The sequence below is a fragment of the Mirounga leonina genome, unplaced genomic scaffold, assembly GCF_011800145.1.
Source record: "Mirounga leonina isolate KUSES-001 unplaced genomic scaffold, KU_Mleo_1.0 Mir_195, whole genome shotgun sequence".
In the NCBI taxonomy this organism is placed as follows: Eukaryota; Metazoa; Chordata; class Mammalia; order Carnivora; family Phocidae; genus Mirounga; species Mirounga leonina.
The window spans coordinates 7,968,382-7,983,446 of record NW_023270490.1 but is presented as its reverse complement, the minus strand read 5'-3'; the positions used below and the strand labels follow the sequence as shown (position 1 = coordinate 7,983,446).

Here is a 15,065-nt window from a genome sequence, read left to right as displayed (position 1 = left end):
GGAATAGTTAAAGTTAATGGCCCTAAATATCACCACCTCCCCAAGAGCTCATTCTGGGACTCCAGAGCATGCTTACTGCAGGGACAGATGTGTGGAAGGTGTGCACGTGTGTGGTGCGCCTGCATCCAGACTGTCTTGTTGTGAAGATCCTTCTCAAGTGAATCCCTACAAATCAAATAAAGTTATTAAAATTCTTGGAACTTCTCTTCCTGCAGCTCAGGTCCAGGTCTTATCAGCTGCTCTGAGAGCCGCACAGCTTGACTCTGTGAATGAGCCCGAGCACCAGCCGATGGAAGGTCGGCATGAGGGGTCCGTTTCTGACCCCAGCCCTGCCTCGGACAATCAGACGGCTCTGTCGGCTTCATCATCGCAGAAGGAGCTCTCCGAGCCCAGGATATTACAAAGCACAGTAAGTGTTTGCCCTCTCCCTCTGCCCAGACGATGTGACAGAAATCACAAAGCTGCATTTTCTTTTATTAATATATCCTGGCAGAGATGATAAATGGCAAATTTAATTTTATTCTTAAGGTCATGTTTTGGATAACTAGACAACCAATCAATCAGGTGATTGATAACCCTGACTCTCCTCCACAAAAACAGGAGAGGAGAGACCAACGAGTACCTTCCCTCTTCTCCAAAGATGTCGAGTCTCAGTTCTTTGTGGGGATTAACCATCTAAGTGCCCGATTTCACTGCTGTTTTACAGCTTTTAGTCATAATAGCACAAGGTGGGTTCCGCGGCTCCTAGAACTGAAAGCCGGCCTCGGCCTCAGCAGGCGGACCACCGCGTCAGGCCCTCGCTCTGGAGACGCTCTTTGGGCACATGGTCACCCCAGTAGTGATACTGGCCTGCTGTTTCTTGGAGGAGAGACTTGGAAAAGCCAGCGGCTCAGTGGCTTTTATCCCGCAACCTGGAACTAGCCCCCGTGAGACACATCCAGGGAGAGGAGGGGCCCACAACTCTCTCGCACTTGAAGTCTCCCTAGCTTTCCAGCTCTCGAGGGGTTGGGAGGCTCTGATGCCTTCCTCACTCCTAGTGACTTGCTCTGACCACTTTGAGCTGGGGTCCTTCCCAGGTGGGGGCGAGGCTAGAGAATTAAAATCAGGGTGGGGTCCAAGATCATAAAGTCCTGGGCATGTTGGCATCTCCTCACTTCCTGTGCCATGATGGATCATCTCTTCCAGCCCGTGGTCTTGAAGGCCAGAGTACCAATTGCTCCACCATCCATACAGTGGATAATTCTATCTTAGCAACCAAATGAACTTACCACCTCCCTTCCCCTCTAGGCCTGTTCCAATAAAACAAAACAAAAGACCCACTTAAAAGCCTGAATATAAAGTGTTTAGGAGTTGCTGACAGTTGTCTTCGATTAGTAAGAAATGAGGGGATATCCTATTTTGCTGGTTTGTTTTCAGAAATAGGCAAGAAAATGGTTGTTGTTACCCGTGCTGCCTGGAATGTGGAAATCACATGTTAGGTAGAAAGGCGTGGCCACGTCTACTGTGGCGGAGACCTGATCGGACTGGGGCTTCTTTGTCACGTGCAGAAGTGAGAGAAAGGGAAACGAACAGATTCCTCCAAGTTGGCTCTGTTGCATGAAGGATTTTGAAGGGCTGGTGCAAGCAGACCTTTGGTTTATGTTGTGGGATGTCAGGGCTCTTGAATTTGCAGCTTGATTCTTAGGTTCCACTGTGATCAGTCAGGATGCATCCAGTTGCAAAAGAAGGAAAAGGGACCAAAAAACTCTGAGAGCTTAAATGATAAGGATGGTGTTGTCTCGTAGAGACGACAGAAGAGCGGCTGAGGCCAGGGGGCTGGTTAACTCGGCTCCTTGACGTTGACCCTGCTCCCTGCTTCTACCCTGCCTTCTTAGTGCATCATCTGAGTTGCGCGATGCCCTGGGCAGGGCGGGGAGGGGAGGTGTGTTGCTTCTCACCTGTGTCTTTTGGCTGCCAGGTGGTTCTCTGGGGGGATGACCTCACAATGCCTTTGGAGGTGGCTTTGGCCTGTGGTAGTGTACTTAACCATTAACGTGGCTCCTGGAGTAAGTGCTGTTCATGCCAACTGCACTGAAGACTTTGGAACCAGGTTAACTCCCGAAAGAAGAATAATGATTTATTACACATTAATATATATGAATTTATGAACTTGGAGAAATTGAGGTCTTAGGTTATCATGCCAAAATATTTGTTTTATCCTGTCCTCTATTAAAATAAGCACTATATTTCAGTGAAAATCTTGGGAATTGAAGGCCGTGGTAGTGTGCCTCCGAGCAAACGAAGCATCTATCGGTGTATTAATCGACTTTCCTGGATCATATATTGAGCTGATTTGTCAGGATCCATTAAGCTGGTAGACAGTATGACATTTCAAGTGCACGTGGGAGCCCATGTGACGGGTGGAGGAGAAGGTCAGGTCCATCTCCGCTAATGTAATCAATGATCAGAGACCAATATGTCACTGTTGAGTGTTCGTGCTCATTTTAATTGTTAACCTACTGTAAAGGTTCATCAGCAAACATTAGAAGTGTTTGTACATGTGAAAATCGAGGATAGTTTTCCAGGTAAATACTCCTTTATCGGCCACGCCTTCCCCCAAATTAGACAGGTCTTCTCCTGCCTGTCCATCCGCCCTGACGGGTCCACATTGCTGCACATCTCCAGCTCCCAAGAAATACTGGACGTGCTTGCTCGCCCTGCCGTCTGGGGTGGTCTCTGTCTTAATTGTGTGACTCTTAAAAGGGGGTTGGTTAACCACCCTGGGACGCTGGGGCTTAAAGAATGGTCAGTGCAGACTCAAGTGGTCGCTCCTCATGGACATTCAGCCTGTCTTCTTTAAGGGCCTCAAGCAGTCTTGAGATGAAAATGCATGATATCTGTTTGCCTTGGCCCTTAAAATCACTGACCATGTCATCTATACCTGTGCAGATGTCTTTTTTAACATCTGGAGAGAGACCCCTGACTTGTCATTTCCAGCACTGAAAGACGATTCTTTGAAGGGGAATGGTAGGATGGCTCTCTGTTTGGGGTAAGTTGCTAACGTGTCCAATCAACTCTGCAGGACCCGGGCAAACCCTGCAGTGGGGCCGTTGACCAGCTGGAGATGGAGCAGAGGCATCTCCCTGCCCCACTTGAGGAGAATAAATCTAAATTACAGGTTTGTTCCTTGAAAAGAAAAGCAGCTCAAAACGTCACCTTTTCTGGGAGTCAAATTTAAGAATGGCCATGGGAACCAGATATTTTTCTTCCGTCAATATTAATGACATAGCTTCACTCGTTTGTGTTGCTACAATTTCCTAACTTATTAAAAAACAAATTCTAAAGGAGTACTAAAGTCTCTTTTGAACAATCTAGAATAGTATTTTAATAAAACAAGTCAAATAGGAGGAAAAACCTGACATCTGTACATTAGCGTTTAGTGTCTATTTATACAAGTCATATCAGGGGTTTTTTTGTTGTTGTCTGAAAAGGTTTTGACAGATTCTTTGATTGACCTGTGTTTGTCTTTGTTCTGTCTTGTGGCTAGGCTCTTGTGCTATGTAAGAACTCTTAAATGTTTTAAATTATCATATCCCCTTGTCCTGACGGAAGAGAAGGTAAGTGAGTGATGTCATAGGAAGGCGCTGTCCCGTCAGTTGGAAAAAGCTAGTGACAGTTGGCGTGTCCGGGCCGGGGCTCTAGGTGCTGGGCAGCTACAAGGGAAGAGTGTTTCCATTTTCAAGAGCTGTGTGCATCAGGCTAACCAAATCTTGGTGCCCACACTGTTCTCTGGGATATCAAATGTTAGACGAATTGGGAAAAGATTAGTGTGGGCCTTGCTTTAGCATCGTTCCGTCCCAGTTGAAAATTTCACCTGCAGACCAAGAAGTCCGCCAGTCCAGAGCCCCGAGCTTCTCAGAGGCCTCTTCTTCCCCTGACATCTCTGCTTTGCTGTTTTCACCCCCAAGTCCCAGACCCCTTGTTTTTCCCGAGTATTCTCCTTCTTTCCTGCAAGCATGATGGTTTCCTTTCTCTGCTGTTTCCCAGGATATAATACCTCAACCCCTGCTCGATCAGTATGTGTCGATGACCGACCCCGCTCGCGCCCAGACTGTCGACATTGACATAGCCAAACACTGCGCCTACAGCCTCCCCGGGGTGGCGCTCACCCTGGGCAGGCAAAATTGGCACTGCCTGAGAGACACGTACGAAACGCTGGCTTCCGACGTGCAGGTAAAAGGAGCCCTTTCAGAGGCACCCATGGAAATGGGGTGGCCCCTCTGCCGGGGAAGAAAAGGTGAGCACAGCGGGGCTCACTGGCCTGTATTTGCTGCGGGTGCCTTTGCCGTATTGATGGGGCTCCGATGAAATGAACCGTGGCGGCCAGCGCCCGGCAGTGTCACGTTTATTCTAGAAGCGCCGCTTAACGCTCTTGGTAACATGGCCTTGTGCTTGCTTTCTTTGGTTTGTCTGGCCTCCTGTGCACCACCAGTGGAAGGTGCGTCGGACCCTGGCCTTCTCCATCCACGAGCTGGCCGTGATTCTCGGGGACCAGCTCACAGCAGCTGACCTGGTGCCCGTCTTCAATGGATTTTTAAAGGACCTGGATGAAGTACGAATAGGAATTCTTAAACACCTGTATGATTTTCTAAAGGTAGGAAGAAGGATTACATATAAAAAACAAACCTTCCCTCTTCAAAACAATTCTTAAAGCCGGGCTGTGGAAAGTGTCCATGGACAACAGAAAGCAGCTAGTCTGGGTTTCTCCGGTTGAACTATACCATCCAGAGTCTTTACAGTGGGTGTTCTTTCAGTGATGGGTAAATATTTTTATATCTTTCCTCGTAATCTCCCTGTCCCTTGGAGCCCTAATTCTGTGGAGGATGGCAGACATGTAGCCTAGCATGCTCTGTGAGGGAGAAGGAGCCCAGGCCCCCCGGGGGTAGTGCGCAGCGTGCCCGGAGTCACCCAGGGGAAGAGCCCAGCTGAAACCCAATCTCAGTTCTGCATGAAGGGCTTTCTCTGCAAGACATTGCTGCTTCCCTGCTTGCCTTTTTAATTTTTTTTCCTAAAGGAATGATGAGTGTAAAAATAAGACTTTAAAAATGACCTAGGGAAACTAATTACTTGCACCCACATGACCACGAGCTGCCCTTGACAGACTGGGCTGCATGATGCACTGGGTTGGCTTTTCTCTCGTGGTGCCGGCATACACGAGCAGAGCCAGCTCCCCGGGAAGCAGCCGCGACGTTGTCTTCGGAACACACACATACGTGTTGTTTGCAGGCAGGAAATGATGAGAGAAGTAAGAGCTGGGGGCATGTGGAAACACACAAGCACATACACTAACCGGGGGAAAGGTTGGAAGCATTCAGGGGTCCCCGTGAGCTCTGTTCCCAGCAACGTTAATTCACAGCCACCCCGGGTGATGGATGGAGTTCAAGGCATTAGGGGAATGCCCAGTTCTTGCCGGGAACAAGTGTATAACTTCAAGTGTGATCAGACAGTATATTTGGGGTCATTTTGAGAGATTCTCTATTTTTATTTATGTATACATTTTTAAAAAATAGTTGCTTCATGAAGACAAGAGGAGAGAATATCTTTATCAGCTTCAAGAATTTGTAGTGACCGATAACAGCAGGAATTGGAGGTTTCGATATGAACTAGCAGAGTAAGTAAAACCTGTTTGGGGATATGAGAAGGCAAATTAGATGGAATAATTCTTAATTTTCCTACCTTATAATTGATTTCTAAACTAGCAGTAATAGTGTTCTTTCGGATAAAGAGATTATGTTTTTATTAAGGGATAAAGTGAATTCCAAAGCTCTAAGTTACAAATACCACGGTCTCCGGGGAGACATTCATTTTCAGATGCAGACAGGGCTCGAGTCACTGTGGAATTAGTGTGTTCTGCTGTTCTATAAGGCAATTTATTCGAACCAAATAAAAGATGAATCACCCACTCTTCAGTATGTTCCTGTTAATCGGAAGAGTTTTTGCCAGAGCTTTTCTGAACATTCTGAGTGTAGCCCTCTCTGCAGGGCACAGCGTGGTGTATGCTCTTCAGCTTCTAAAGAAAATGACGCGACAGAGACAGACACGGAAAGGTCTCACCCAGACGAGACGATTATTAGATAAAAACGTCCCCCAAGGTGGCTGCTTTCTGCACGTCATTTTGTGCGTGAAGGACTTATTTAATCCTGGCTTGTGCTGGCCGGAGAGATGTCAAAGGTGTGCCCGGTTCTAAAAGAGCTAAAGCTTTGAATAAAGAGCTAAAGTCCCCGTCCCCAGGCGTGCCACGTGCTCTGCGACGTGCTCTGTGCGGTGCCGAGTGCATCTGGTGGTGACGGTGGGCGGCCTGGTGTTAGTTTGCCCCTGCCCGGGGTTTATCTCCCCAGCTTTAGTTTTCATTTTTCTTACCCTCAACTAGAAATCTCTCAAATCATTATCTTTGCTGTAGAAATCCATCAGGCTTTTGCAGCTCTTCAGGATATGATTTGGCCGATGCCAGGGGCAAACTAAAAGATTTTCTCTTTGCTGTGATCTTTAATCATTATGCTTAATTTGAGAGATTGAGGTTTTAGTCATTATGCCGTGTTCCCAGCTTACCTTCTGAGAGAAAAACAGGCCCACGTTTTCCATGAAAGCACCGCGCCCTCTAGCGGCCGTGCGAGGGAGCTCGGCCAGGGCCGTCTCGGGCCGGGCGGACCGGCTTCCCCGGGGCCGGCGTGGGGGCCGGGGTGGGGGCCGGGGATGGGGCCAGATGTGGGGGCCGGGACCGCGGAACGGGCCCGGCGCCCGGGCTCATGGCTGGGGCTGGGGCTGGGGCCCGACTGGCCCGCTTTCCCGGGGCCAGGATCGCGACCAAGAGACCGGGCCGGGCTGACCCGCTTCCCGAGGGCCGGGGGCCGGGGGCCGGGGGCCGGGGGCCGGGGGCCGGGGGACCGGCACGCGGATGGGGCCGGGCCGGCAGGGCTCGCGCCGCCGACAGCGTTATCTCCGAGCTCTGGCTATCTTCCATCTCGGCCGTGGTTATTGAAGCCAGAGCCACTGATATGAATTCTGTGCGCCCCCTGACCATGATATTGGCATCATTTTTCTGAAAACTGCTTTTTGATACGAAAGTGTTCACCGGCACTCCTGGTTTCTGATTCTAACTTCCTTCCGATCTCTTTTTCATTTCCTTTCGTTGCCAGCGTGGAAGTAATGCCATTTATTTTCATACCCTTCTCCCCATCCCCATTTAGAAAACCGTGGAAGCTTTGGTGGCAGGTGTTCCCGGCCAGCCGTCTCCCGCGCGCCTTCCTTCCCTCGGAGAGAGAGCTGGCGCGCGCGGTTCTCTGCAAGCGGACCGCGCAGGGCCGCCCGCCGCCCGCCGCCCGCCGCCGGGGGCCGGGGCCGGGGCCGGGGCCGGGGCCGGGCGGCGCGATTGCCCCGAGCCTTCCTGCGCCCCGGCATCTCTGGGAACTTCAGCGGCCTGGCTATTTTTACCTTATCTGATGTGCGAAGTTTTATGTGCTCTCGAACCGATAACCTCAAGTTGAAATAGTATCCCTACTCATAAATTTCTCAGCCTCTGCTTTACAAAGTTTAATTTATTTCCTTTTTGTTTGATTTGAGTGCGTGAGATGAGGAATGAAGATTTATTTTTTTTTTCCACTTTCTCTTTGCGTGGTATTTCACTCAGCTTTCTGCTTTTGGCATTTCGCTGATGGAAAGCCTTGCTGGGTCTTCATTTGCCTTAATCTCCCAGCCTAGCTATTTTTGTCTGTAAGATGAAGTGAGAGTAAAGAGAAATTAGTAAGGTGGTTTTTTTTGTCCCCCCAAATAATTTTCTTTCTTTCTTTCTTTTTTAATTTCAGACAGCTGATACTCATTTTGGAACTCTATAATCCCAATGATGTTTATGATTACTTAATGCATATTGCCTTAAAGTTGTGTGCAGATAAAGTTTCTGAAGTTCGGTGGATCTCCTTCAAACTAGTAAGGAATCATGGCTTTTGTTGTTGTTGTTTGTGCTTTTTGGAAATAGGAATATTTATGTTCCTTCCATTTTAACTCCTCTATTTTCTGCTCTTGATTTTTCAGTATACCTATGAAACCAGCTTTTAAATTTTGAAATTAGGGAAATGTATTACAGTTTTAGCAATACATAACATGGTTTTTTTCTTAAGTTGTACGCTTCAGTGATAGAAATTGTAGATAAGTCATTTTATGTAAGAAACCCTTCAAACCATGGCTTAGTGTTCCTTTTAAACACAGATTGGGCTTACTCGGCAGCATGGTTTTGTAGAAAAGTAGTGAGCAAGAACTCCAATGGAGAAGAGCTGATCCTGTTTTATGTGGGCTCATACCAGTTGAATACTGGGGCGGGGGGGGGGTTGTCACTTGAAAATACTGATTCACTAAGGTACTCTCATGCTATTACAATTTTATAAAAATGACATGTTCTGAAAGGTAATGATTTAGTTATTATGCAAGGGACCATTTTCTAAAATTTGGAATCTTAAGATTAAGAATGTTCTTTTCTAATGCCGGTCCCTTTTTAAATTTCATTTTTATGAAGGGTTTCACGTGGGTGAGTGTATGTGCATTGTCATATATTTGAACATCTTTTTTCCTTTGTGTTCCAATGATGACCGTGACAAAAATGACTCTCTCCCTTGCTTATAGATTCATTTTAAAGGTGCATAAAAATGTCTGGTTTCTGTTTGAGTAGGATTCATAATTCAAACAGATGGCAGCATTTTAAATGTGCACCTCTGATATTTTTCACAGGTGGTGGCCATTCTGCAGAAGTTCTACTCCCACAGTGAGCGCGCACTGGGGTTAAATTTCATCAGTGAGCTCATCGTAAGGTTCCGGCACTGCGCTAAGTGGGTTGGAAGGCAAGCTTTCGCTTTCATTTGTCAGGTTAGCACGGCCTGGGGGGAATCTCCCCTGGGCTTATGTTGCTGTGGACTGATATCAGATGCACCAGACACAGAATCCCAGCCCTGAAATACCAGCTGGGAATTTGGGGATCAGTGGACCGAACCCCTTTATCTCACAGGAGATTGTGATCGGCCCAGTCAGGCAGAATGATCGGCCCAGGGTTACCCCACCCATCTGTGCATTCGGCCTGTAGATGTTGACTGAATGTCTCCTGTGTGCCGGGCGTGTTCTAGAAGCTGCAGACAGAGAGTGAACAAACTCCTGCTCCGCCGGCACCTTCCATCTGGTGAGGTGAGGGCGAGGCCCAGAGCCCTGCTTCTGCCGTACCCAGTCCAGGGCTGTGGTCATCCCTGTCCCTGCCCTCAGCCAGCTGCCTGGCAGGGAAGGTGGGGTGAAGAACAGAGCAGTAGGTTAGGGCAGAGACTATTGAATCCCTCTGAAGTGAAGTTCATGTCAGCTGTGCAGCATCTCTGGTCACCCTCTCTACTTAGTGTCCTGGAAATGGTGCAGGTCAGATTGGCTGGGGCTGATGGCTGCCATTTCTTGGACGCCTCTGTATGCCAGGTAGTTCATCATACATACATCTGATCCTCGGCAGTTAAGATCGGCCGTGTATCAAGCATGTCACACCCATGTACTTTCAGACCAGTTGTTTAAGGTGAAGCAGCTGAAGCCCAGAGAGGTTAAGTAACTTGATCAAGAGCACACAGGAAGTGTTAACACCGTGATTTTTTTTTTTTTCTGCTAACGTGTTATTTAAAAAGTTTTAGCCTTTCCCCTTGCACATTTTCAAGCATGTACAAAGGTGGAGGGAATAGTATGGACTCTCCATGAACCTGTCACCCAGCTTTGTCAATATTACAGTAAAGCTGTAATTGGACTCTGGCTGACCCTCATACCCAGTTCCCCCACCAAAGGACTCACCAGGGCCCCCTGTTGGGCTGGCGGGGCATCACAGGGTACTTTCGTGGTCTGCTTTGAAAAGGGCAGTGGGTGGCTGAGTGAAGTGCCAGATTCACAACCACAGGCCTGACGCCACAGACTTCTGTGAGGAAGAAGCCAATCCTGTAAATGAGGGATTGGGCTCAGTCCATAAGTCCATATCAGTCTTGGTAAATGAGTTTTTTTTTTTTTTAAGGTTTTATTTATTTATTTGACAGAGACACAGTGAGAGAGGGAACACAAACGAGTGGGAGAGGGAGAAGCAGGCTTCCCGCAGCGCAGGGAGCCCAATGCAGGGCTCGGTCCCAGGACCCTGGGATCATGACCTGAGCCAAAGGCAGACGCTTAGCGACTGAGCCACCCAGGCGCCCCTAAATGAGATATCTTTGCTTTTGTCTTTTAATTCTTGATCTGAGACTTAGAAAATCCATGATGAGACAAAAGGAAAAAAACACCCACTAATTTTCTTCAGGAAAAATCAGTGTGTATGCGCTTTCACGAATTATTAATAAGATTTAGAAAACCCACGACAAGACAGACAAAAGGAAGGGGGGGTCACTTGATGGTTATTTCAATGCTGCTCGGGGGAGCGAGCCTGACCTGGGGGCTGAGGGCCCACGCTGCAGAGGGGGACGAGCTGCTGCCTCTGCGTGGCCTCGCATGTGCCCAGCACCTGGGAAACACTTACTGGACACCTGCAGCTCTTGTCACCCTGTCGCGGGAAGGTGTGCAGGATTTAGAATCCACACGCCTGGTTTGGACTCCCCCCCCCCCCCCCCCCGGTCGCTGGTGCTCATTGACTAGGAGACCTGCGGTGGCCCCACACCAGACCACAGTTTCCTCCCCTGTAAAACTGGGCTCACTCTGGCTTCCATGGCTGGCCGGGAGCTGTAGGCCTCTGTCAGCGGAGTGGCAGTGTGCCTGCCGAGGCAGCATTTGTCAGGTGTTCACAGAGGGGGCCGGGCCTGCATGGGAGTCTGGGGCTGGCTGGCACTAGACAGGCCTGGCGCCGGCCCTCAGAACCCGAATTCTGGTGAGTAACAGAGGGGAGGGCCCTCAGCCTTCATTGGTGGGCGCTTTGCTAGATTCTTTGCAAAAATGATCTGCCATCCCCCTCCCACCCCTACTTCCCCATTTTACAGGTGGGGAAACCAAGGCCCAGAAAGGTGAAGCCACTCACTCCAGGCCATGAAGCTAGTAAGTGACCAAGTTAGGTTTGAAGCTAGGCCTGTCTGACTCAGAATCCTTTATTTTCTTCACCAAATTTTATACCACCTATAACCCAGTCCTTGGTGAGGACTTAGAAATTGTTAACTGTGTTTCTAACCAAATTCAGTGGTTGAGATTTTAAGATTCAGACACACACACACACACACACACACACCTCAGACCAGCAGACCCCGAAATTACTTCTTTGGAATTGTGGAAGGGTGTTTTTAGAAGAAACCTGCTGACCACTGTGGAAAAGTATCAATTCTTTGGCTGTGGCTTTCTCTTGTGGCAGGCGGTGGTGAACGAGGAGTGCATCCCTGTGGACCAGTTTGTTGAACACTTGCTCCCCAGCCTTTTAAGCCTTGCCTCAGATCCTGTGCCAAATGTGAGGGTTCTGCTGGCCAAAGCTCTGCGTCAGACGCTGTTGGAAAAGGGTATGTGGACCGTTTTTCCGAACTTACACAGTTTAAAGTTCACCAAGCAGCAACTATAGTCTTCCTCTTCAGAAACTTGTCTGATCGCATACTTCGGACATTATATAAATTGATGTATTAACTTTTATGCAGAATATTTTGTTATTTATAAAATGGTGGTTTAGTTTTCACATTTAATGAGCTTCATGGTAAAATGCAGAACTTCACAGTCTTCTAGAAATGGGGGAAACTTTTGTAAACGTTGAGTTATGACACAGACATTATGAAAGGCAGCCAACGTAAGCCTTCGTTACGGTGAGGTTTGCAGCCTATTACTACGTCCTGAATAGGACGTGACGCAGCATTGCGTCCCTTGGACGGCAAGTTCGCACCTGCACCACGTGCGGAGCCGACCCCTTCCAGCCGGTCCCGGCAAGTGCCTGTCTTCCCGCCGCGCCCCCAGCCCCGCCCCGCCCTGCCAGCCGCCTGTTCCCCTCCCTGCCAGCCACACACTGGCCGTTCTTTGGTAGTGGAGGGAAGGAAAGATGACATGCAAAGTTTTTAAACTATAATTTAAAAAATACGCATAGCCGTTCTTGGGAGTCCATCTTCGAAATTGAGGAAGTTACTCCTTGACGAAAGCAGTCTTGTTATCATTCCGAAGGCCTTACGTATGTGGTTACTCTGTGAAGTGATTTATTGTCCTGAGGTGTGGTTTAAAACCCCCCCAGCACTCGAGTCTGTTTCGGAGCCCAGTTCAAGGCGCATGTGAGCCAAACTACCGTTTTCTCTCTTTAGCGTACCTGAGAAATGCCGGTAACCCTCATCTTCAAGTCGTTGAAGAGACCGTCCTGGCTCTGCAGTCAGACCGGGACCCAGATGTGTCCTTTTTTGCCACCCTGGAACCAAAGCGGCGGAGCACCGCAGACAGGCCTGTGCTGGCAGAACGGAATTAGCCGCCCTGGGATCCCGCGCGCCGCGGCCACGTTGTTCGTGGCCACGTACCTCTCACCCCCGCTTGTCAGGGGTCTGACTGTGCCACACCTTCCGAGGGAAGAAAGATTTCTGAAACTTTGAGGGTGGGCACTCAAATGACCCCTTTCCCATCCGCCGCCCCAGGGACTGCACCTGGGACGGGCACCACCCTCTGCGCCCCTGCCTGCTGATCGGGATGCCCGCGACAAGGCTGTAGCCCCAGGTGGCTAGCTGGGCACGGGGGTCTCCATAGCATCAGATCGCCTTCTCCATGACAGACTGACTATACTATTTAAAGCCCCCTTCCTCCCAAAATAAAGTAGTTTATTAGGAGCTTTTAAGTCTTTAAGAGACTTGCATATTTGGCTTCCCTCATGCTTTCCTGTAAAATATAGTTTATGGTATTACATTTTATTTTTAACTGAAATAATGTACATATGTAAATAACTCCTGACAGGAAGAAAATATATTAATGTAATATTAGCCTCCTATCAGTGAACAGAACAAATACATCATTTAAATTTATGCTCCACTTTGAAGTGCTGCAAATATAGCCCAATTTGTTTACTTTTGGAAAATGTGATAGTTAAGGAAATGTACTAAAGAATGATTTATGGCAGTCTTTCTAATGCTGTACTTTTGTATAAACTGTACTTGGAACTTTTCCTCAGGCACTTGTCCCCTCCCCTTCTTGCGGTGACTGTATTCATAAAGCTGTACTGGCCTTTGACAGAGGCAGAAAGTAGAAAGATTTTTCATTCTTACATGGATTTATTATCCTATGTTTAAGAATGCAGGAGGGAAATTGATCATTGGGATGCACGGACACTGACTTTATAGCTAATGCTTTAGAATCTTTAACAGACTAGGAACCCACAGTTCTGATCAGTCCATATACTTGTCAGGGATTTGGGAGTTAAATTATGACACTCTTCAATTTGACTTAAGTACACCGAATTTAGATTTCATGCTTTTAAAATTTAGACTAAGATGCTCTAGAACTTAAACAGGGCTTTTGTGAATAATTTGAGATTCTATAAACGTTTCATTAAGTTCTGTATAACATGTAGGCTCATGTTATTTTTCTTGCTTCTATTTTTAATCTTCTTGCAAGCAGGCATAAAGGAAGGAAGGAGTGGCCCATTTGGGGTTCAAGAGCTGGCCGCAAAGGGCATGTTGCTATTGCCATTCTTTCCTTGGATCTTTTTCTTGTCTGTCTTGTCTTTTCTTTCTCCCTTTTTTAAAAATAAAATTTCTGGAGCTATATATTGAATTTCCTGGTGTACAGGATGTTGTCCCCCTCCCCCAAATTCCACTGAGCTGATTCTTTAAAAAGAAAGGAAGGAATCTATACTGTGCCAAAGAAAATAAGGTACATGTGTGAGAATTTCAAATTGTAACCCAGGGTAGCATTTGGGCAACTCCAGCAGAGCGTGAGCTAATAAATTGTGGAGGCTACGTATTAAGAGAAACAAAAATCAATCAGTCCATTTTGTGTTCAATACTTGCCTAACGTAAATAGATGGAGACATTGTTTTGCTTCAGTAACAAACAATTTTTAATTTTTTTATTGTCTAGAAATTGCGATTGTCATATTGTTAAAATCTGTTGACCTGGCAACAAGTAGAATTATTCACCTGGAATTTTGTATTCTGTGCAGAGCTTCACTTTCCATTGAGGAAAAAAAAAATAACCTCAGTCTGTGTTGTGATGTGTACAATTTGCATGCTGAAACAAATGTGCTTGTAGAGACTCTGGTTAAAAAATCCAACCTTAAAAAGTTCAGCTTATACACTAAAAATGGTCTATAACTTAATATGAATGCCTTTCCAGTGCAAAGTTTTGTTTTTGTTTTTTTTTAAGACTGTAATGTCTCTGCAAAAAGTATGTTTAAGGCTCACATTTTATTCTTCTTTTGTAACAACTGAGATTTTTCTGATGTGGTTCTGCCCCCTTCCTCGCCTTCCTTTCTCTCGTGCTCCTTCCCCCATCACCTACAGCTCTTTGTGTATTAATTGTTCCTAGGTGTGGGGTGCTGAGTGTTTGTGATTTGATCATCACACGTAAGCTTCCTGTGTACTTGAACACTCTGCCTCCTCTTGGGTGAATTAATGGAAAAGCACGAGATGGGTTTCTCACAGATGGAGCTCCCTTGAAAGGCATCTTAACAATGGAGCCGGCTCAGCCGCGCGCCAAGTGGACGTTTCCCCCTTGCTGAGTGTTTTCATCAGCACCTTTCTCCCTCGGAGAATTCGAGAGCGTTTTCAGAACTGATGGGTTTGCATGGGGCTCTGCAGACCCTCACGAAGGCCCGGCTCCCGCTTCCGGAGCGGCCTGAGCGCCGGGCCCAGCTCCGTGGGGCTTTTCATTGGTGCCAGAAATAGGATTGTTAAGCTTGGCTACAGACCGCACCTGGCAACCCCAGACGCGGCATGCCGGGAGGGTTTAGGGCGGTTCACTCCAGGCCGTAGGCCCTGAATTTTGCAAAGACTGTGTTGCAAACGGCGGGGGACTGGAGGGGTCCTCAGGGCTGCCAGGTTACAGTAGTGACCCGGAGAGCAGCTTGGAGGCTCCCGGGGCCGTCCGCGGGGCTCTGCCGGGCGCGGGGCG

At 47.8% G+C, this 15,065-nt stretch overlaps 1 protein-coding gene across 5 annotated transcripts in view; it reads left to right on the top strand.

The window, feature by feature from the left end:
• Positions 1–14,290, top strand: part of LOC118024003 (serine/threonine-protein phosphatase 4 regulatory subunit 1-like) — an 81,979-nt gene extending 67,689 nt beyond the window's left edge. For 3 of the 5 annotated variants that reach the window (XM_035025455.1, XM_035025453.1, XM_035025454.1), the window contains 9 exons: positions 216–409; positions 3,062–3,157; positions 4,027–4,212; positions 4,472–4,633; positions 5,550–5,650; positions 7,842–7,962; positions 8,758–8,892; positions 11,360–11,501; positions 12,279–14,290. In XM_035025455.1, coding sequence (XP_034881346.1) covers positions 216–409; positions 3,062–3,157; positions 4,027–4,212; positions 4,472–4,633; positions 5,550–5,650; positions 7,842–7,962; positions 8,758–8,892; positions 11,360–11,501; positions 12,279–12,436 — 1,295 coding nt within the window. In that variant the 3' untranslated portion in view covers positions 12,437–14,290. Of the gene's footprint in view, positions 1–215; positions 410–3,061; positions 3,158–4,026; positions 4,213–4,471; positions 4,634–5,549; positions 5,651–7,841; positions 7,963–8,757; positions 9,205–11,359; positions 11,502–12,278 lie in introns of those variants that run through there. The other 2 variants (XR_004682976.1, XM_035025456.1) reach the window with 2 other exon arrangements.
• The last annotated feature ends 775 nt before the right edge of the window (positions 14,291–15,065 follow it).